This window comes from Peromyscus maniculatus, chromosome 6, assembly GCF_049852395.1.
Source record: "Peromyscus maniculatus bairdii isolate BWxNUB_F1_BW_parent chromosome 6, HU_Pman_BW_mat_3.1, whole genome shotgun sequence".
Taxonomy (NCBI): domain Eukaryota; kingdom Metazoa; phylum Chordata; class Mammalia; order Rodentia; family Cricetidae; genus Peromyscus; species Peromyscus maniculatus.
Window position 1 is genome coordinate 122,425,652 of NC_134857.1, and position 23,695 is coordinate 122,449,346.

At 42.5% G+C, this 23,695-nt stretch overlaps 1 protein-coding gene across 3 annotated transcripts in view; it reads left to right on the forward strand.

Annotated features, from left to right (window-relative positions):
* Window positions 1–22,606, forward strand: part of Kyat3 (kynurenine aminotransferase 3) — a 51,846-nt gene extending 29,240 nt beyond the window's left edge. For all 3 annotated transcript variants that reach the window (XM_006986116.4, XM_006986119.4, XM_042280041.2), the window contains exons 9-14: window positions 4,450–4,526; window positions 5,943–6,032; window positions 9,039–9,225; window positions 12,837–12,910; window positions 14,320–14,406; window positions 22,355–22,606. In XM_006986116.4, coding sequence (XP_006986178.1) covers window positions 4,450–4,526; window positions 5,943–6,032; window positions 9,039–9,225; window positions 12,837–12,910; window positions 14,320–14,406; window positions 22,355–22,417 — 578 coding nt within the window. In that variant the 3' untranslated portion in view covers window positions 22,418–22,606. The remainder of the gene's footprint in view (window positions 1–4,449; window positions 4,527–5,942; window positions 6,033–9,038; window positions 9,226–12,836; window positions 12,911–14,319; window positions 14,407–22,354) is intronic.
* Window positions 22,607–23,695: the final 1,089 nt, after the last annotated feature.

The following is a 23,695-nucleotide window of genomic DNA, read 5'->3' on the forward strand; positions in this document are numbered from 1 at the left end:
ACAGAATCTATGCATTTTGCTTCTAAGTTACAAGATAGATGAGATTATTTGTGTTGGTCTCTTCTAAATCCCCATTTTGCACATTAGAGTCTTACACATGGTATAAGTGCCTCAGCTTGAAACACCCCATGTCAATAGAGGGAACCTCAGTTGAAGAACTGTCTGAATCACAAAGGCAGATACATGGCCACTTGCATGAAAGACTGTCTTGATTGATGGTTGATATAAGAAGCTGCAGCCCACTGTGGGCAGTACCATCCTTAGGCTGGTCGTCCTGGTCAGTATAAAAAAACCACTGAACATGAGCCTATGAGCACCATTCCTTCATGGTTTTTGCCGTGCTTTCTGAGCTGTAAGTGAGTCCCAGCCATGACTTCTTCAATGATGTACTGTGATGGCAAAGAATAAGCCAAATAAACCCTTTCCTCCCTTAATTTGTTTTTGCACATGGTGTTGATCACTGGAACAAAAGGCAAATTAGAACATTAGGCAATCAAATGTCTTTGCTGAATAAGATGAGTAGGAAACATGAAAAGGAGAAGGTAAAGATATATGTGTGAACAGACGTTACCATACTTGCTCCAGTATTACATTATAAATGGCCACAGAGATGGAAGGAGAAAGCAAGTTCTTGAGGGGATTAGAATGTAACAAGTCTTTCTCCATCCCACCAGCCAGTTCCCAAATCACAACACGCAAACTTGTTAATTCTGACAGCTTGGGCAGTAGGTTAGGCTTGTTTCTAACCAGCTCTTATAATGGAGGTGAATCCATTTCTATTAATCTATGTGCTGCCAAGTGACTCATGGCTGTTACCTCTCCTCCTGCATATCTTGCTTGTTCTCCATCTCTTGGCATCTCTGCCTTCTTCCCAGTGTTCTCTCTGCCCCAAAAATTCTGCCTAGCTATTCGCCATTCAGCTTTTTACTAAACCAATCCAAGTGACACATCTTCACAGCGTACCAAAAGATTACTCCACAACATTAGGAAGCAATGCAAAAACCTTGGAGAAGGGGAAAAGAAGGCAAAGGCTTTTCTTGCTAACAGGTGCCATTGAAACCTCAGTGTCCCGAATCCTAACAGAGGCATAATGAAACTAGAAGTGAGTCTGCCTGACAGAAAACGGAACGTTAAAAATATTTTTCCTAAAAAAAATTTAAAAAAACACTTTTCTTAAATCCAGTTTGGGGGCTGGAAAGATGGTTCAGTAGTTAAGAGTACTGGCTGCTCTTCCAAATGACCCAGGTTCTATTCCTAGCATCCACATCGTGGTTCACAACCATCTGTAATTCCAGTTCCAGGGGATTCGACATCCTCTTCTTGCCTCTGTAGGTACCACTTTGGTGCACAGACATACATAAAGGCAAAAGACCAATGTATAAAATAATACTTTTCAAATCCCAGTTATATGCATAGCTCTATAACAAAGCTGTTGCAGCAAATGCATTTGAGTTTTTCTGACTTCGTCATTAATATTCACTTACTACATCCTCTTGTTAAGTGATCTATAACTTTCAAAATCAGATAAGTGGAAGCAACTGCCAAAGGCTTAAGAAAATCTTATGGATGAAAACCTAAGGTGACTATTTCAAATTCCTGTACATTAACTTGATCCCCAGAGTGATCGTAATTACACTTGGAGAACTACAGCAAAGGAATTAATTGGTTCTGTGACTGCATGAACAAAATAAATTAATAGGATCCAGGTTTGGGTGAGAGTCAGAAGCAAATCATGTGTCTGCCAGCTTAGATGATGCATAGGGACTGTGAAGAAATAGAAACTCTACCTAGTCATGGTGACACACACCTATAAACCACACCACTCCGGAGGTGAAGCAAGAGGGTCTCAGGTCCAAGGCCAGCCTGGGCTAGATAGAGGTAGAAACTACGGAGCTCAAGTTCAGCAGCTGAAGTGAGAAGGAAACACTCACACATTCCTCAACTCCAGCCCCAATTACCAAGCAGCACCAAGACTTTACCCAGGCACAGTATGTATTGTAAGCTTTTGCCAAGTCTGAATGTTTCTAGGACATTGGGGAGACCCCATCTGGAGATAAGTGGAATTGCAGGCTTAATGATCAGGCACAGATTATGGAGTGTATTTTTTGCAGTCATCCAAATTTTGGTGGCAGCTAGATCCAGGAAAGAGAACTAATGTTTCTCAGGGCCAGTATATAAACAGAGACAGCAGCAAAGGATTTGTAGTTCAAGACGTTAATTGCACAGCTGAGTGTTTTGTGTCCAAATTGTGTCAGAACCCACCATCGCTCATCTTGTTGATGACCTGTCTTAGGTCATTTGAACCATTTCCCAGTTGAAAACTTAGACCAACATTTAAAAATTAAATTCTGTGGGCCAGAAAGATAGATCAACAGGAAGAGTGCTTGTTGCCAAGTCTGAGGACCTGAGTTCCATCCAAAGGACCCCTGTGGTGAAAGGAGTGGACCAAGTCCCAGATGTCTTCTGACCTCCACACATGTGCACTTGTCGGTGGACATTCCCCCTACCCCACAAGTTCCCAAATAACCAACATGGAGACTTAATAGGAATTATAAATGCTTGGTCAATAGCTCAGGTTTATTACTAACTGCTCTTACAAATTAAATTAACCCATTTCTATTCATCTACATTCTGCCACGTGGTGTTACCTCTCTTTTATCTTGCACCTCCTGTTTCCTCTCCATGTCTCACTGGTGACTCCTTTCATTACACCCTTCTTCTTCCCAGAGTCCTTAGTCTAACTCTCCCACCTAACTTTATTCTGTCCAGCTATGGCCAGTCAGCATCCTTATTAAACCAATCACAGCGACATATATTCACACAGTGTAAAGGAGTATTCCACATGCACCATGGCATGAGCATGCATACACACATAAACTGAATGAATAACTATAATTTTTGAAATCTTATAAAATGGTATTTTTTAATCAAATTTTGTATAATTAGCTCAATTTGGCATTATTCATCCTTAAAAGGACTTAAAGGATCACCAAATGTATTGTTTACTTATAAATAATAAATATCCAGAGTACAGTATAACTGACATTACTTGCTAAAGATATATAAAACTTTAAAACGTTTTTATTGATTGGGCACTCACACGTGATAGGATGTATGCTGAAGCCACAGGACAGTGCTGTGAAGTACAAGTTCCCTTCCTACCTTTCTCTGAGTTCCAGAGATCCAACTCAGGCTTTCCCAGCAAGTGCTGTTACCTACCAAATCATTTTGATGGCCATCAAGACATATTTTTAACTCAGATTTGTTTTAGTTGTTATAGCAGCCTATAAAATTAAAATAATACAGCAATATGAAATTACTGTTTAATTACTTAGAAAATGCAGTTTGTTTGCACTGAAGCCTGGGGGTGCAACCAATTACAACGGTCTGACATGGAAGATAGGAATGAATGGCCATGTCGTCAGTGTTGCGGCATGAGGGCTTCCTAATGTAACACACTAAGGCCTTCCAGCTATACATAATGTTTCCACACAGGCACTGCTCCCTGTGCGGTGCTCTTCATCACGTCTCCTGCCTTCAGACGCAACAAAAATAAAATTAAAAATCTAAAAAAGAAAAGAAAATAGAGAGCTAGGTGTGGTGGTGTATACCTTTGATCCTAGCACTTGGAAGACAAAGTCTGTGCATTCACAACCAGCCTGGTGTACATAGCCAGTTCCAGGCCAGCCAGAACTACACAGTGAGATCCTATCAGAAAAAGAGGAAGAAAGACAATGGCAGAATTTCCTCTTACTGAGTGAGATATTCTCGGATCAGATATCTCCCAGTAACAAAACTAGCAGTTCAACCATCACAAAGAACTTCCTTTCTACCCCTGAAAAAAGGGGGGGCATCCACTTTCATAAGGTTAAAATACTCATTGACGAATTACTTAGCTCATTTTAAAAAACACTGTGATTACATTTCCTATTGCAGCACAGAATGTTGCCCTCCTCTCTTCTGCCTGCCTAAACTGATGTGGTACTCCTAATTTTAGCCAAATCATCTCTGGCCCAGGAGACCTCCCTTCGCTTTCCACCCTTGCCTAACACGCCTGCTTGCCCCAGTCCAGCCCCCAGCACAGTGCCACCACTGCCACCTTGGTGTCGGCTTCTTCAGCTAGACCTCAAGTGTCCTTTGATGCTTTGTTACTAAGAAAGATTTGATGGACAAATGTGAATGAATGGCATTGCAAGATATCAGCCAAGAATGGCTTAGTGACTCCCCTCTGGTTGGTAAAAATGTTCTGAAATGAAAGGTGGTGATGCTTGTGCAGTAGACTGGGCGAGATGATACTTGGATTATCTAAAAAATGTGGAAATAACTAGACTGGTACTATTTAATATCTCTGTTTTCACTGAGTTCATGTTGTCTGCACTGTGTTTTTAGATTACACTAAATGAAAAGTAATTGAAAAGGAAACATTTTTCTTTTCTTTTCTTTTTTAAGCCACTTTTCCGGGTATGTGGGAGAGAACAGTAACAATAGGAAGTGCAGGCAAGACTTTCAGTGTGACGGGCTGGAAGGTAAGAGAGGGAACACCGCTGGGCTGGGATGTGGCTCAGGGTAGAGCACAGACTTTGCACATGAAAGGCCCTGGGTTCAACTCCCTTTCTCTCCAGAAAAAGGAGGCTGTTACACAGAGAAACCCTGTCTTGGAAATTAAAAAAAAAGAAAAAAAAAAAAAGCTCATACTTTAATTTCTGCAGACTATTTTGCGTTTTAAATGCCTAAATAATATATGTGGGGTTTTATACTTAGTGATTTTTTTTTGTATTTATTTATTTGTTTGGCTCTCATGTCAAGCCTGAGCCTTTTATTTTTAATTACATGTATTTATTTGGGGGCTGTGGGCTGTGTGGGGTATGTGTGTGTGGAAGGCAGAGGACAATGTGTAAGAGTTAGTACTCTCCTTCCAACATGTGGATCCCAGAGATTGAACTCCGGTCCTCAGGCTTGGCAGCAAGCAAGTTCTTACCCTCTGAACCATATCATCCTTTTTGAGACCAAGTAATTTCCTTAGAAGAAAGAAGAATCAAATAATTTTAAAATTTTATGAGTGATCAGCTAATGATACTTTTTTCTTCACAAAGAATATTCCCATATGAAAAGAGAAAAATAACACTGGCTAATACTCTGGCTTTAACTCTGGCCCGAATGCTAAGTGTTTTTAAGCATGCTAATTCTTTTCATTCTTATAAGCCCAGTATGAAGTGGGCAAGGTTCTCATCCTTGATTTACAGATTATAAAACTAAATCACAGGAATGTTTACTGTCTGCTGAGATTACACTGCTAATAAACCCAAGCCAGGGCAGGTAGCCTACCTTCAGAGTCCATTCGCCAACAAATGTACTGTTGATCATGACAATGCATTTATCAGGATCTATAATCTTGAGCCATAGGGAGTGGAGGCAAGAAAATCAGGAACCCCACATTCTCTTCAGCTAACTTGTGAGTTCAAGGCTAGCCTGGGCTACAAGAGATACTGTCTCAAAGCAACAACAGATACTTCCCCAGCTGAAATTCAATTCTCTTTCAGCCTCACCGATAGAAGACAGGGCTAAGACACAGGGAATGCTAGGAGACCAGGAGAATTAAAAACCGGTGTGCTTTCATTGTGGAGGAGTCCTCTGAGCTGTTATGCAGAATGACTTGTGCCTGTACTTAGCGAGCGTAAGTGCTAGCTTTTGTTCCTCCTGAGGACCAGAAGTGGCACATCAGCAGAGGGGAAGGGCTCACAATGATCCCAGGTTTTGTTACCTCCGGAAGGCAGGTTGAGGGGTGAAGACAGAGCTGGGAACTTGACAAGAACAAGCATTGCCCCGCTTTCCTCCTGGGGACATTTCTGAATCGCTACATGTGGCGTTTGCACTAACAACTCTCTTAGATAGGATATATATCCTTAGATTATTTTTTGAAATCTGCTTTTATGTTTTCCCAGCTTGGCTGGAGCATCGGTCCTAAACACCTGATAAAACACTTACAGACCGTTCAACAAAATACTTTGTACACCTGTGCAACTCCTTTACAGGTATGTGTCAGCCTTTGCGCATGTGGGAATTAGCTAGCTCCTTCGTGAACAAGTCCTTCTGCCACAGATGGGAATTTTGGAGCAGACACACAGTCATTGGATAAAGTGTAATTTCAAGGTCCGTGACTTATGTCCCATCTGCAGAGCCCCTCTCCTAACATACGATAACGTACTTGAAGAGACAGGCAACTTGCTGGGCGGTGGTGGCGCACGCCTTTAATCCCAGTACTCCGGAGACAGAGCCAGGTGGTGGTTCTCTGTGAGTGTGAGTTCGAGGCCAGCCTGGTCTACAGATCGAGATCCAGGACAGGCACCAAAACTGCACTGTCTCAAACAAACCAAAAACAAAAAAAGAGACAGACAGACAGACAACTTTGATATTCATTCTTCATACTGCAGTAGCTATTTAAAAGAAAAGGTCACTGGGTGTGGTGGCACGTGCCTATCATGTTAGCACTTGAGGCTTCAATCTTCTCGAGCACAATGCCATTCCTTAACCTTCCAAGCTGTGGGATGGCAGGCAAGTACCACCACTCCTGGCCCTTGGTGTATGTCTTTGTTAGACTGTTGCTATTTTTATATACGTTTCTAGAAACAGATCTATTTATCATTCTCCTCTGAACACCCCAAATACTAAAAAGTGTTCTACTTCTAGAAGGTAGTTAAAGCACAAGAGAGTAAAAGTATTGGCTCCATTGAACTTGATTGATTGTTTCTCATCAAAGGTGTCTGCCCAATAGGAAAAATTTCCATTACTTTTAGTGATTCTCTAAAATAACCTTATGATAAAGACTCATTCTGAAGCTCCACTTTATTATATTTTAAGTTCATTTTATCACCTTAAAATAAAGCCATTCACTTATTCTTATTCAACTAAGATTTACTGACGATTAGAGATTTTACAGACAAAAAACAGCTTCACTCCGAGGGCTTAACACCTGGTAGAGGAACATAAATCACAGAGATGCTTTCAAAATATATTATGTCAGATTTTGATAGACACAAAGAGAAGGTGGGGAAGAAGGAAGATGTAATGATCCAGGTTGGAGAGTATATGATGTCCTATTGGGAGGTAAGCCTCATGGAGAAGACAGTGCCTGAGTGCTGGTTAACCTAGCAAAGAGCCCTGTGGCCTGAGAGAATAGGAAGGACTAAGACCCAGTGGTAGACAGCAGGGCTGTCATATCATACCATAAACATGGCTGCTGGTGTGAGGTGACCAGGATTGAAGAGTAGGAGAACCTCAAATCCGAGCAGTAGCTGGGAGTCACATCGGGCTGAGACATGTACATCACTGTTAGGACGGAGAGACACAAGGAGCCATGAAACATGATCGTATGTTTTCAAAAGGAGTCTGGTGCTTCATTGAGGGAGAAGGGAAGGGAAGAGTTCCATGAGAGAAATATCAGTGGACTGAACCAAGGTGAGGATGGCAGAGGTGATGTGGAATGATGGGACCCTGGATAGCTGGAAGATTAAGCCAGTGGTGTTTGCCACAGGGCAACACTTAGCAACCAGGCTTGGGAGAAAGAGAGGAATCCAGGTACACTTAGCACAGATGTTTGTGGCTCTGTGCTCTGGATTTTCCAGGGCAATGATTTCTAGAGTGAATGAACAAATTGCTCGGAAAGGTACAGCTGAGATTCTAGAATATTTCCTGAAGCATCTTATTCTGTATTTTGAGAAAATTCCCCAGACAGCTGTGTTTGGAAACTGGATGCTGATTTCCTAGTGTGGAAGAATTGTTGACTTTGTCTTACTGCTAAATTCTCCTGCCCCAGACTTCTCTATGCTCTTGCCACCCTCCCCCACCCGTTATCTCTGTCTTTTGCTACAATTCTATCATACAGAACAGATTTTTTCCCCTGCCCTTTCCACTTCACCCCTGCACCCACCCTTCAATATGGAGTTTCTATGACAGCCAGGGCTATGCCTCTGTTGTGAACTGTTTTGTCCCAGCTCTTACCCAAATGGCTCACGTTGCCTGCCATGCTTCTAGCCTTCTGCTTGGCAGATCTTTGTGCTATATACCTACTTTGACTGTGACTTATTTTTTTATCCTCCTGACCTGACATATTTCCCAGTCACCTGAACCTTACTGACTTAGTCTGTGAAGGTTGCTGTAACACAGTACTAGAGACTGTGCAGCTTATAAAGAAAAAGAAGTTATTTCTCATGGATCTGAAGATCACTGGCAGATGCCACATCTGATAAGGACCTACTACCTCATAGGTGTCACTTTTTCAGTGTGTTCTCCCATGGTAGAAGTGGTGCTCGTGCCATTCCTGGGGCCTCTAATCTTCCGTTCTAATCATCCCCAAAGGCCACACCTCCTAAAGCCTGTGCCTTGGAGACCAAAGACTCACCATATGGAGAGGGGGACACGAACACGAAGTCCTCTGCTCTTTACAGTATTGGCTTTCCTTGGTCCCACTCTCTCTTCTCTTGGGTCACGACTGCCGGAGGAGTTGCCCACACACTCTGAATGCTTGTTTCTAGTCCCTGTTTAACTCACACTACTTTCCTGGAATCAGAAGGATTTTAGCATTTCCTCTGAAAAATGAGGAACTTGTGTTTGCTTGTCTACACAGCAGGCCGACTTTAATTTCTTCCTGTGCCATCCTAGGGAACAGGGAACACTTGACTCCCTCTTCACCTGTCTGGCCATTCTTTAGATTGAGATTAACAAACTGGACCACAGCTCACCTCAGTGGAGAACGATACATATCTTTTTGTTACCAAGTACACTCTCTTGTGTAACACCTCTTTTTCAGTTGGGGTTTTCATGTCTTCCTGTTTGTCATATTAGATTTAAACATTTAGATAAAACTCTTTCCTCCATTAACTTACGGAGTGGGATAGTTCACAGGAATCTGGCTGTAATTTCCTGAGTGACCTCCTTGTCACAAATGGGATGACTTTTATTTATTCTACTAGTAAAATGAGCCATAACTGACATTACCATGCTTCCTTTCCATTTTTTTTTTTTTTAATCTTAACATGCAGGCAGCCTTGGCCCAGGCTTTTTGGATTGATATCAAGCGCATGGATGACCCAGAGTGTTACTTTAATTCTCTGCCCAAGGAATTAGAAGTAAAAAGAGATCGGATGGTGCGTTTACTTACCAGCGTTGGCCTGAAACCCATCATTCCTGATGGGGGTTACTTCATCATCGCCGATGTGTCTTCCTTAGGTGTGTGACCCCTTTGCTATTTCCCATCTACAGACACTTAGGTTTGAAATGATAGCAGGGAAGTGTGAGGGGAAAGTAGGAAAACCAGAATGGCATCTTATCTCTAGAAGAGATTGTTTCAACAATTTCAACCATTTGCTTTCCTTTCAGGACTTTCACCTGAATTTTCCCTCCTGATACGTGGTTATCAGTTTGCTGTTGTTCTGGGTGTTCTGTTACAGAACTAACCGCTCTTACTGTGTTCCAGTGTGTAACTGGAAATTCTGAATGTGAAACAGTATGCATGAAATAGTTCACTTGGAAGTTTTCTTTTGTTTGTTTATCTATTCTAAATGATATTTGGTAGGAAAACTGAAATTTCCAGAAGTTGTGGAGCCGTAAGGAAATACTGCTATTTTATGCTGAAATGAATGCTGGAAACAAGGGGAGTGACCAACCATCATGGAGAGTCTGCTGTAGGCCACCCACTCCAGCACCCTCTTCTAGAAAGCATTGCTAGTGCCATCTTTGCAGGCAGGAAGGCTTGGAAAGCCCTAAGTAACTTCCCAGAATTGTGCATCTGGAATATTTATAGTTCTGTTTCCAAAAAGCATAGGATTATTTATTCACTTTACATTAGGGTGTGGGGCACAAGCCAAGGCTCATGTGTGGAGGTCAGAGGACAGCGTTTGGGAATCATTTCTTTCCTTCCACCATGTGGGTTCTGGAGCTTGAATTCAGGTCATCAGACTTGCCTTTATCTGAAGTTGATGATATAATAATCCTGACTTGCCATCAACAAATTTTCGAGCTAGAAGTATAATGATGTTTTCACATGAATCTTGTTGACCTTCGCAACCTATGCAGATCCATCTACAAAGACCTGGGATCTGAGGACCTTAAAGAATGGTCGGACTATAGTCTAATAATGTAGACAACCTTACCTCAGTTTCAGTGTACTTTATACATGAATGTAGCAAAGAAAGCAATGATCCAAGGAAGGTTGTTTGAGTTGAGAAAAACATGATCAGAAAACCATGTAAATAACACCAGTAACCACAAACTAAGTATTAACAGCAGCCCTTTCCCAGAACTTTCTCAGGACAGACCAATACAAACACAATGGCCTGACACATACTATAGATTCTATCTGGGAAAGCACAAAAGTAAGGTGGAAGGCCATATCCAGATTCAGGGTACACTGGGGACAGCACTCAGCATACCCTTTCATGGACTGGATTCTATAGCTGTGTTCCAACATCCATCAAGAATAAACATGTCTTATAAATTGAATGTAAACGTTTGTCACAGGAGGCATGATGTCACATCCAAGAACAATCCAGGGAACAAAATGCACCTGAGGTAAAGGCCTTCTGCCTTTTTCCTGGAGCCTCTCTCAGAGTTCCCCAAGGCATTGTTCACCATGCATCATTCCTTTGGCCGTGTTCTGACAGTTTTTACATAAAACTTATATTTCTTTAATACTTAAGAAATTATTAATAATAAACCTTTGAGTATCCTTTATTGGTTAATTATGATCACTCTAATATAGTTTTCAGTATTTTAGACTGTAGTAACATTATATGCCACTGAACTTGAAAAACTGAAGTTTCTCATTTATGCTAAATTTTAGAAACCCAGAGGGAATAAAATTCAATTTTATGTGACAAATGATCGTATGTTAGGTTTTTTGTAAGTATGGCAGCATGCACATAGATTCATTAAGAGAAAGTGGGGGAAACTCCTGAGGTAGGAGGGGCTCCCTTAGCTCTATATTCATGTAAGAATCATTTTGTGCCGGGCGGTGGTGGCTCACGCCTTTAATCCCAGCACTCGGGAGGCAGAGCCAGGTGAATCTTTGTGAGTTCGAGGCCAGCCTGGGCTACCAAGTGAGCTCCAGGAAAGGCGCAAAGCTACACAGAGAAACCCTGTCTCGAAAAAAAAAAAAACAAAAAAAAAAAAAAAAAGAATCATTTTGTAGTACACAAGCATTAGACATTAGTAATTTTTTCATTACCACAGGTTTCAGAGAACTGGATGCTACACTTGTAGCTGAGTCTCGAGGTCCCTTTCGAGGAAGTGGTCGAAAGCTCTGGCTCCACCTTGGGGTAGAGGGGAGGCCTGCCCTACCTTGGGCTTCAGGGGAGGCCTTCATGGTTTTTCCAGTGTGCCTTTCCCAGAACACACTCTAATCTTCACGAAGACCCTTCCCTCCCCCAGGAAACTTGTTTAGACTGAGATGCCCTTGTGGCTCTCGTCTGACCCAATCCAATTTCTTCCCACCAGATATTCTTTCAATTTCAAATATACAAGATTTTCCACCCAAATTTATTTATTGAGAAAATAGGTGGAAGACCCCCAGGAAATGACACTCAAGGTTCTCTGCTGGATCCAGTTTTCCCCGACAGTAGACTCTGGGGAGGGATTTATCCCAGTTTTGCACTAAGCATCCTTTCCATGTTGTCAGTCCATTCTGAGCCCAGTACTGGCTTGTGTCTCAGTTCTGGATACAGTGTGGTTAGGTAGGAGTCAGAAGGATGTGGATGGAAAAGCTTTTCTGTATGACAGGATACCCTTCTTTATGATGCTACCTCTGGGGGAGATAGTAACATCTCAACCTCTCCTCATGTGAACAAAATTTTACTTTACTGTGTGTGAATTGTTTCCTACACTAGAATTTAGCTCGCCCCTTTTTCTAAAGATAAAAATTAAAATTTCATCTGATGGTAGCATAGGAATAAAGGTAGCCAGGGGGCTTGGGAAGGAGAGACGGCCCAGTGGATAAGAGCACATATTGCTCTTGCAGAGGACCAGAGTTCAGTTCCTGGCACCCAAGTTAGGCAGCTCACAACAGCCTAACTCCAGCTCCAGGGATCACACGCCCTCTTCTTGCCTTCTTGGGTACCACACACACATGAACAAACCCATGTACACTCCCATAAGCATATACACAATTAAAAATCAAAATAAATAATTTAAAAGGAATATAAAAGTAACCAGGCATGGTGGTACACATCAACAATCCCAGCACTCAAGAAGGTAAGACAGGAAAATTGCTGTGTGTTCAAGGCCAACCTGGGGGTACATACTTCTAGTCCAGTCTGGACTACAATGCAAAATGCTATCTCAAAAATTATAAAGAGAAAGAAAAAAGAAAAACCGTACTTACCATTACACCTTACAATGAAGAACAATGGCTGACTGTTTAATAGTTACTGAAAATATATGGTATGGCAGGTCTTGTATTCAGAACTCTGCTAATAATTACATTCCCAAGAGAGCTGTACGATATTGGTGCTGTCACATCCTCACTGATAGATGACAAAGACTAGCATCATGGCATCTTCTTTCTGATGGAGAAGCAGCACTCCCCATGGCTTCCCACACCTTCTCTTCCTGTGCTGGCAGCTGCAGGGACAGGCATGATCTCCTGTGTGTGAGTGCCGCCTCAGTGTGTCAGTCAGTCTCCTCGTGTAGTGTAAGACTCCAGCACAGTGTATCAATAACCTCTAGAAGGTTCTAGGTTAAACCGGTGTGAGTCAGGAGAAAATTTGGATCTCGACAGTCTTAAGTGGAGTCCTTGTTGTGTCAGATACAATCCTTCCTCCACCCACCTTTCCCTGTGGCTGTAGGTGCTGACCTCTCTGACATGAAGAGCGATGAGCCTTATGACTATAAGTTTGTGAAGTGGATGACGAAAAAGAAGGTAATGATTACTGACCTTTGCAGTGATGTTTTATAGTTAGCTTATCAAGTAACTTATGGATGTTCTTTGTATGACATTTAATTCTAGCTTTGTTTCTTCCCCTTTATTTTAAAATTTTAGTTTAACTTACTTGTTTGAGACAGAGTCCAACTATGTAGCCGTGGCATGCCTAGAACTTGCTGTGTAGACCAAGCTAGCCTTAAACTCTTAGAGATCTGCCTGCCTCTGCTTCCCCAGTGATTCTAGCTTTCATCCAAACAGTCCACTGTTGTATGGTATTTTGTTTGTGTTCTGACAAATAAAGCTTGCCTGGAGATCAGAGGGCAGAGCTGGCCACTAGTTAACCATAGAGGCCAGGCAGTGGTGGCACACACCTTTAATCCCAGCACTTGTAGTTAACCATAGAGGCCAGGCAGTGGTGGCACACACCTTTAATCCCAGCACTTGGGAGGAGGAAGCAGAAAGATTAGGAGTTCAAGGCCACCCTGGGCTACACAAGATTGAACCAGTCTAAAAGAGAAACAGCCAGGCAATCAGGTACATGCCTTTGATCCCAGCACTAGGGAGGTGGAGACAGGAATATGGAGTGGAGACGGGATCTCAGTGTGCCCCCCCCCCCCCAATTTGGTCTGAGGATCCAGAGAGGTAAGAAGTCACTAATGGCTGTTCCTTTGCTTCTCTGATCTTTCAGGTTATTAGCCTGATATTTGACTCCTGGTTTTTATTGATAAGACTAATTAGGATCACGCTTCAGTTCACTTAGGACTTCTGGAGGGATCTCTTTTTTTAAATATTTATTTATTTATTATGTATACAGTATTCTGTCTGCATAGTGCTTACAGGCCAGAAGAGGGCGCCGGATCGAATTATGAATGGTTGTGAGCCACCATGTGGTTGCTGGGAACTGAACTCAGAACCTCTGGAAGAGCAGACAGTGCTCTTAACAGCTGAGCCATCTTTCCAGCCCCTAGAATGTGTTTGTTTATATTCACTCCTTTCCACTCCCACTCCTGTTGGCCTCTTTTTTTCTTCCCAGGGCTTTGTGCTTGCTAAGCAAGCACTCTACCACTGAGCTAAATCCCCAACACTCTGGAAGGATTTTAAAAATATTTTGCTTCTTAAAAATTATGAGTATCAGCCGGGCGGTGGTGGCGCACGCCTTTAATCCCAGCACTCGGGAGGCAGAGCCAGGTGGATCTCTGTGAGTTCGAGGCCAGCCTGGGCTACCAAGTGAGTCCCAGGAAAGGCGCAAAGCTACACAGAGAAACCCTGTCTCGAAAAACCAAAAAAAAAAAAAAAAAAAAAAAATTATGAGTATCAACAGTACCTATTTCTACTGTCTGTGGTCTCCGCACTAACATTTGGAAAGTGTGCAGCCTTCCTATCGCATCCTCGTCCTTGTTTTTCAGAAACTGTCAGCCATCCCTGTTTCAGCGTTCTGTGACTCGGAGTCTAAACCACAGTTTGAGAAGCTGGTGCGGTTTTGCTTCATTAAAGTAAGTTTCTGTATTCTCACCAATGTATCTTTTATTCTAATTTATAAAGCACCTTCTTCCTGTTTCTAAAAATGATATGCAAAGTGACACTTTTTAAATTTGACGTGGTGCCGTGAAGCTAACTGTAAATCAGTATTCAGCTTCTGCTTGCTGTTGTTTCTAGTTTGTTTGTTTGTGGTTTCTTGAGGCAGGGTCTCACTCTGTCGCCCAGGCTGCCCTCAGACTGATCCTCTTGCCGCAGTCTTCCAAGTGTTGGGAGCCAGCCATCCTTGAGTCAGCCTTTTTTGAGGGGAACCGTTATAATCCTACACCCTCTTCTGGACTAGGTGGATGGATATCCACACATTGGTATCCTTACATGTGTGGCATGTGCTCACACAGACACATTCACATACACACAGCTTAAAAAAAAAAGAAAGAAAAATGGATTCTTAAGAATGAAAACGAAAGCTGTCCCTGTGGCTAGCTGAGTGCATTCATCACCGTTAGACCATCCCAGATCTGCTGTTTTTAAGACGTTTCTGCTGGGCTGTGGAGTGGCTCAGCAGAGAAAGTATTTGCCAAGCAAGCATGAGGACCAGGGTTCAGACTCCCAGAACCCACATAAAAGCAAGATAAGCAAGGCGGGGACCTGTAACCCCATCACTCCAAAGGCAGAGGCTGCAACTGCAGGCCAGGCTGACGGCCACACTAGGCCATAGTTGGTGAGCTCTGGATTCGGTGAGAGACCTTCCTTCAATATAAACATGAAGAGCAATCGAGGAAGAGATCAATGTCAGTTTCAGGCCTCCACAGGTATGCACACACGTGCATCCATAGACATGCAAAACAAGCACATACCATATACACATACATACATACATACATACACACTATGTGCATGTTATGGCTACTCAAAACAGTCTAAGATTGAGGCAATCTCTATATTAACTCGTTCATCCATAGTCTGTGTAACATAACATAAATACTTTTTTGTTTTGTTTTGTTTTTGTTTTTGTTATTGGAGACAGGGTTTCTCTGTGTAGCCTTGGCTATCCTGGAACTTGCTCTGTAGACCAGGCTGGCCTTGAACTCACAGAGATCCACTTGCACCTGCCTCCAGAGTGCTGGGATTAAAGGCTTCTGCTGCCACCACACAGTGGTAAATACTATAACCTATCAACAAAATATGGAAGGCTTACCATGAGTAGAATGTACGTATTTACAACAGAATAATGTGAGTATTCAGTTGACTAGAATATAATAGAAAAAGTAAGGTTAATAAAGCATAATAATAATAATAAAGCAATAAATCATAATTGCTGGCCTAAAAAATGTAAGTCTTGGTGTTTCTGCACTTACAATGGAGACATATCCAGATAAGTCTTGTTCAAAATCCTGTATGTTGAAAATACACTTGCCACAACCATACCACTGAACATTGTATCTTAGCAATGCAGTACCTGCTGGGGTAGCAGCCATTTACCTTTTAGATCATGAGGCTCCATGCTACATACTGCCCAGCACTAGGAGACAGTATCTTATAATAAATCATTAAGCCACCGCCCCCCAAAAAAACCATCAAAATTCAAAGCATGGTTGCTACTGAATATCTGTCATCATAAAATCAAAAGATAGTCAACAGAGCCACCACAAGCCAGAGGCCATCTTTATAAACACATTCTTTGAAAATACAAACATAATCAACAGAAGGAAAAAGTCACCTTAAGACTTCAGTTAAAGCTGGGAGTGGTAAACTACACCTTTAATCCCAGCATTGGGGGGTGTGGGGGTGTGGCAGAGGAGCAGGCAAATCTCTGAGTTCAAGGCTAGCCTGATCTACATAGTGAGTTCCAGGACTACACAGAGGAGCCCTGTCTTGAAAAATAAAAACAATGAAGTCAAACTTCAGGTTTAATCCAGTAAACACAGCCCTACCCTTTTCTCTTCTTGGAAATAACTCAGGAGAGTTATAAAATGATTTCACAAATTACCCAGCGTATAGGGAAGAGCTGCCAAGTGTCATAAAATTAATGGTACAAGAATAGGATGCCTAGAAAGGGTCTGTGTCTCAAATAATAGATGAAGCCAGTGGAGAGCAGGTACCAAGAACAGTAGGAATTTCAGCTGTTCTGGCAGTAGGAGAAATAGGGCACAAGTCTGCAGTCATGTTATGTAAACACTGTAAGGCTAGGTGGAAAGGAAATTCTGGTTGGCTGTGGATTTCCTCATTTATCTTTCAGTGTTGCCAAAAGCTGGGTTGAGGCAATAAGGAGGAAAGGTCTTCAGTTAGTCCATGTAATTAATTCCCAGTTGGCTGACCTCCCCATGTCTACATGAGTGTATCAAACTTGTTGATGAACTAGAGAGAAGTTCTCCTGTCTGCTAGCACTGCCGCATTCCTCCTTGTTAAACATCTGCAAATCCAGGGATCTGGAGAGATGTCTCAGTCCTTAAGAGCACTGACAGTTCTTCTAGAGGACCCAGGTTCAATTCCTAGCACCCATATTGCCGCTGACAACTGTCTATAACTCCATTTCCAGAGCTTCTGACACTCTCATGTAGACACACACATGTAGGCAAAATGCCAATGCACATGAAATAATAAATAAAAATTAAAAATCTACAAATCCATCTTCAGGTCCCAGAGCAGCACATTCTCCCTTCAGATCAATAGAGTGGTGCGTGCACTGGCAGAGAGAGCTTACAGTCGGTGTTCAGTCAGAAATCCTTCATAATTACAAAAGGGTGAGGTGCAGATTTTCAAAGAACATCATAAGGAAAAGGAAAGGCACATGAACAAAACAGCCTTCAGAGTATTTACTGGGAAAATGGACAGTGCCAGGGAACAGTTAAAAATTGTGACATTTGAGGTTCCAAACACTTAAGACAGTAGGTTGAGGTAGACATTTTAAAGTCTGGCAAAGTGGTGGTGTGATAATGCAGGAAGATGAAATGGGATCTATTGGAGAGCAAGTAAGAAATTATGGGGGAATATAAAGGTATTGGCAATTATGGTGACACTGAAAACTCTGCAGGACACCAAGTACTTCTAAGTACCACATCAGGATTGAGGGAAGTAAAAGGGCATAGAATTTAAAAAACACACACACAGAATTTTACAATATTAGAAAGAAATTTGTGGAAGTAGAAGAAAAATGAAATATGTAGTCTCTGAAAAAAATAAAAGAACAAATAGAACTCCAATAATTGTAGTTTGTTTTCAGAAATGCTTCTGTTCACTAAATGCTTGAAATGTCTCTTGAAGGATCTAGAATAAAATCCCAGGGCTGCCTCTGGGGAAGAAAATAGAGGGGCTGAGGAAGGGTGAGGGAGGATGGCTGACTGAAGAAACAACTTTGCAGGGTTTGGGAGATGGCTCAGTGCTAAATGTACCTGGGAAAGTGTGAGGACCTGAGGTGATATCCCAAGACACAGGCAGAGCTGGTCCAGTCCCACATGCCTGTAATCCTACAGAATAGCAGGGGCAGAGATGGGAATCCTGGGATAATCATGAGACCTCATCAAAGTGGAAGGTGAAAACCAATACCCAAGGTTGTGCTCTTCCACACACCGCACACAAATTCACACACAGACATTGCATGCATGCACATACATCATTCCCATATGTGTACACACAAAAGATTATATATCTGAAATATACTCAGCATGTTTTTATAGTTTCTGAAATACCATCTCAGAGTGAAACATCTACTTAACTGCTAATGATAATCCACCATCCCCAAATGTTTCATCGTGTGTTCCCCACTAACAAGGACATTCTCCAAACCCACAACACACTGCCCTCAGCACCATGAAGTTAACATTGACAAATAATTTGTTCTACCCCTCAGCTCCATTCCAAGTCTTACCAATTGTCCCCGTTAAATTATTAGAACAAGAAAGCAGAGGCATTCAGTCCAGAATCATGTTGCCCAGTCTGTCTATCAAGGCCAGAACTGTGTGTTGCATTTAGTTGTCATGTGATGGTGTAGCAGGGTCCTGTGCTGTTGTTCCCTTTGGGGGAAGGGGCCAAATAGACACAGAGTCAATGACACAGACTCTGGGAGAATGTTGAAACAACAAGCTCAGTTTATTCAGGAAAAGGCAAGCCTTATATACCTTCTACCCCACCCCAAGGGAAGGTCTGATGAATATGCATCTGCTGGTGTGACATGGTGTGAATTGGTCTGGGTTGTCTTCAAATCATGTCTCAGCTGCTGTTGCTAAGGCCCTTAGACAGACCCAGGTTGGCTCTCAGAAAGTATCTTTTTACTGGTTTGGGCCGGCTGGCCCTCAACCCTGTTAGGGATGAGTCGTCCCCCAGGATGGGTCCTTACTCTTGACATTCACTGCCTTAACACAGTAAAACTCACTAGCCAATTTACTTTAAGGAAACCCACTCCACATTGACTTGATGCTCTGCCGTGGTTCAACTCAGGTTCTTCACTTTGATAGGAACACAAAAGTGATGATTATACATGACTATAGTTTGCCTGCTACTGTTAATTTCAAACACTTGATTAAGGTGGTGTTTGCATGTATTTCCAGTAAAGTTCGAGTTTTCTATTACAAATTGTAACTGTTTCGAAGGAATTGCTTTGAAATTATAGTAAAATTCCATTTCTCATCAAGTAACCTAATCATTTTACTTACTCATAGGTAGCAGTAAAAACTCATAGATTTCTGCCTTATTTGATGACTTATAATTTATCACTGTTGCTATTTTATATTTAAATTTCTCCAGAATGGGGCCACTATGGGTCCCTATAAACTGACCTCTCTTTCTTTTGATGTGTCACCATTGTGTTGGGACATCCTCTTAACTTTCTGTCGTTGTTTTATCATTATTTACTCTAATCTGGAACCAGCCATTTCCAATAAGTCTGGCTCCTTTTAGAGTAACGCTTTATGTGTGTGTGTTGGGAGGTGATGTTTTGGTTCTTTTTGTTTTGTTTGTTTTGTGTATGTGTATAGGTGTTTTGCCTGCATGTATGTCTGTATACCACATGTGTGCCTGGTGCTCACAGAGGCCAGAAGAGAGTGTCAGATTCCCCTGGAAGTGGAGTTACAAATGGTATGAGCCACCATGTAGGTTCTGGGAACCCAAACCATGTCCTCATTGAGAGCAAGAAGAGCTCTTAATTACTAGACTGGCTCTTCAGCCCTAGAGCAAGAGTTTTTCCTTTAAATCAAGACCTAGATATTGAGTGTTCACTGCTGTTGTGTGTTGCTGTTCCTAGGCCCTCCCAGTAGGCAAGCAGGCAGAGGTAGAGAATATATAAATAAATTTGTACACATGCACATTTATATATGTCAGTCATACCTCTGTAACAGGGGGTGATTAGTTGCATACTCCCACAAATCTGTATTTCCAAACTCCAGGATATTCAAGTGACTTAAATAAATGGCATACTATTTGTCTATAACATATGCACATCCTCCATATACCTTAAATCATCTCTAGGTTATTTATAATCTACTACAATGTAACACCATGCAAATAGATGTTATAGTGTATTGTTTGTGAATCCTAACAAGAAAAAGAAATATGTGCATGCTCAGTGCAGGTGTAATTTCTCCTGTCACATATTTTCAGTCATCAGTTGGTTGAGAAGCAGAACCCTTGGGTAGACAGAATTGATTGCATCTGTATTTATTTGTATCCAAATTTATTGAAAGTTATCATAGGGTTAATTGTAATTTTTTTTCCATTTCTGTGTTTGTAACTCCCTTCTTCAAGAGTGAAACCTAGTTCTCATCATTTAATTACTTAATACCTCTGTATGTGATTGACCTCTGGCCAGTCACACACACCCACACACACACACCCCTCTCAGTGGATGACCCTATCGATACATTTTGACATTTTGAGCCCAGATTCTGCTCTGCCATTCTCCCTCAGAGGTACGTACCTTCCTCACAGTCTCTGTGTCCCACACTGGCAGGCGTCAGCGCCGGTGACATGCACAGTGGCTGCCCTGACTACACCCTTCTACTCAAGGCTGCTTGGGCCCTCAGCCCCAGTAGCTGGCTTTCCTGCCTAACCATTTTGGTAGAAAGAGCAGAGGGCAGGGGTGCGAGGAAGGGAGGGAGAGAGGGAGAGGAGAAAAACACAAGACTAGATCTTCACTATTAGTTCTTCCATGCAATTTCTTTCTTTTTCTTTTTTTTTCTTTTTTTCTTTTTTCTTTTTTGGTTTTTCGAGACAGGGTTTCTCTGTGTAGTCCTGGCTGTCCTAGAACTCACTTGAACTCACTGAGATCCACCTGCCTCTGCCTCCCAAGTGCTGGGATTAAAAGTGTGCAAGTGTGCGCCACCACCGCCCAGCCCATTTAATTTCATATCATAAACAATGCATGTTTATGATATGAAATTAAATGGGCTGGAGAGATATCTCAGCAGTTAAGAGCACAGGCTACTCTTTCAAAGGTCCTGAGTTCAATTCTCAGCAACCACACAGTGGCTCACAACCATCTGTAATGGGCTCTGATGCCCTCTTCTGGCATTCAGGCATACATGCAGACATAAATAAATAAAATTTAAGAAAAAAAAATGCATTGTTTGTTCAAAAGCCAAGAGAATTAGTTTTCAGTAGTCATAGCAATTTTCCCCAGAGTATTGATTAGAATAAACTATTTTCCTTATTGAAGGCAAACTAGTGAAGAATACAATATTCACAGATAAGGAAGTGAAGCCTGAGCATATGATTGGATTTTAATGGCAGCCATTAGAACGAAACCTAGGAACTGCCATGAGAGGTTGTCTGGAGTATGGAGGGGTTGATGGGAAAGTGGAGAGGAGTTGCCTGCTACTTTTCAATATAGTGCATCTGAACTGATTGACTTCTGCTGTGGGATGTTCTGTAGGTCCTGTGGGAGCCCATTCTCAGGTTCTTTGTGGCGTTACCCAGCAGGTCCGTATAGAGGATGATTAGGACCATGGGCCTGAGTGCAGGTGTTTGAGATGGTCTGCACTTGGCTGTGCTGGGGGATGGTCTGTATGCTCTGATTGGTTAATAAATAAAACCTGATCGGCCGTGGCTAGGCAGGAAAGATAAGCGGGACTAACAGAGAGGAGATATAAAAGGACAGAAAGGCAGAAGCAGCCGCTGCAGCCGCTGCCATGACCAGAGACACTGCAGCCGCCTCCATGACCAGCAGCATGTGAAGACGCCAGTAAGCCACCAGCCACATGGCAAGGTACAGATGTATGGAAATGGATCAATTTAAGATAAAAGCACAGTTAGCAAGATAAGGACAGTTAGCAGGAAGCCTGCCACGGCCATGCGGTTTGCAAGCAATATAAGTGTCTGTGTTTACTTGGTTGGGTCTGAGCGGCTGTGGGACTGGCGGGTGACAGAGGTTTGTCCTGACTGTGGGCGAGGCGGAAAAATCAAGCTACAGACTTCTTTCTGTAATTATAGTTAATTGAATAGCTGCTTTCAGTTCTTCAGTTTTTGTTTCCTTTGAAAATATTATTTGTGTGTGTGTGTGTGTGTGTGTGTGTGTGTGTATTCATGTAGGGCAAGAGGGGTCATCATATCCCCTGGAGCAGGAGTTTTAGGCAGTTTTGTGAGCCGCCCACCCCACATGAGTCTTCTCTAAGAACGGTATACATCTCTAACCACTGAGCCGTCTTCCCACCCCTCACAGTTTAGTTTTTTGCTAAACTATTTTTACTTTGTGTTTTTACTTTGAAATTGTTTCTTCACCTAAGACTAGATATTTTCTTGTGTCTTCTAGTTTTGTTTTTTTCAAGACAGGGTTTCTCTATATAGCCTGGGCTGTCTTGGAACTCACTCTGTAGCCCAGGCTGGCCTCAGACTCACAGAGATTCCCGAGTGCTAAAAAAGGCATGCGCCACTGCCAGCACCACTACCATGTGGCTATATCTTCTATGTTTAAATATTGCTGTAACTTGAGTTTATATTGATATGTAACGATACAATTCTTGTATTAATTTCCAGAAAGACAGCACACTGGATGCTGCTGAAGAAATCATCAAGGCATGGAACAGCCAGCGGTCTTGATGTAAAATAGGTGTGAGTGTCCCAACCTCTTGCAAGGGCTCAGTACTCAGTGCTGCCACCTTGTGGGCACTATAAAGAAAACATTTCAGGACAAACATCACTGTCTTTCCAAAATTCACCCTATTCCTAACACTGTTTAGTAAATTCTGGTTTTATTCATTTGGAATATATTAAAATACTTTCCTGTAATTTTGTGAGAGTCAGTTTCTCTATGTTGTATTTTCTCATCAGTGGAAACAGAAATCACATTTCCATTTACTGGACCGGGTGTGGTGGCATATGTCTGCAATACCAGCACTTGGTTGGGAGGTGGAGGCTGGCGGTCATCCTGGGCTACATGAGACTCTCTCTCAATAAATGAGACAGACGAACAAAAGCCACACATACTTCACAGGAAGCTGGACTGTGAGGATTGCTGGCTCCGTCTATAGAGAGCATGGTAAGCTGCAGACACGTGATGTGGGCAAGTTTCACTTCCCCGAGGTGTTAGCACCCCAGCAGCGATGTGGGTGCCTGTTGCTCCCTGCCAAGGACACTGAACTTTGCTCCTGGCTTTGCTTCTCTGTTCCCAGCGCTTCCATGCCTTGGGGTGGCTTCAGGGTCCATAAGGGCAGCCTAGGTTTCTCATCCCTTGGCCTTGTTGCCTCTGCTGATGTTCACCTCTACTCCAGCTGAGCCACCCACTCCCTTGGCCACCCCGTGGAACTGTCGTCACTCAAGGCAGTTTCACCTTTGAGATGTAAGTTCCTCATCTCACTGGACTGCCTGTCCTCTAGCTCATGGTTTCCCAAACACCCCATCATCCAGCTCGTTTTCATGGCTGTTCTCTCTCTCTCTCTCTCTCTCTCTCTCTCTCTCTCTCTCTCTCTCTCTCTCTCTCTCTCTCTCTCTCTCTCTTTTCCCCTCCCTCTCCCTTTCTCCCTCTCCCCCATCCCCCTCCCTCTTCCCCCTCTTTCAGTCCTTCTTTGAATGTACTGCAATTCCAAACCCAATGTTTCTCAGAAAATGGTCCACAGTCCTCTTACATCAACATCAGCTAAGAGCCTTTTTAAAACAGAGATTCAATTCAGGACCTTCCCCTGAGAGCTAATAATCTCAGGACCTGACCCCTCTGGGGTGATTTTTACACAGATGACAGTTTGATCACCTCTGCCGGAGTGCACAGGACCTTCAGTGTGACTGCTGTTAGGTCTCACAAGCACGCTCATTTCCTCACCTACCCTACGTTTCATTGTTCTGTCACTCTGGCCACACTTTGACTTATTGCCATGTTGTTTG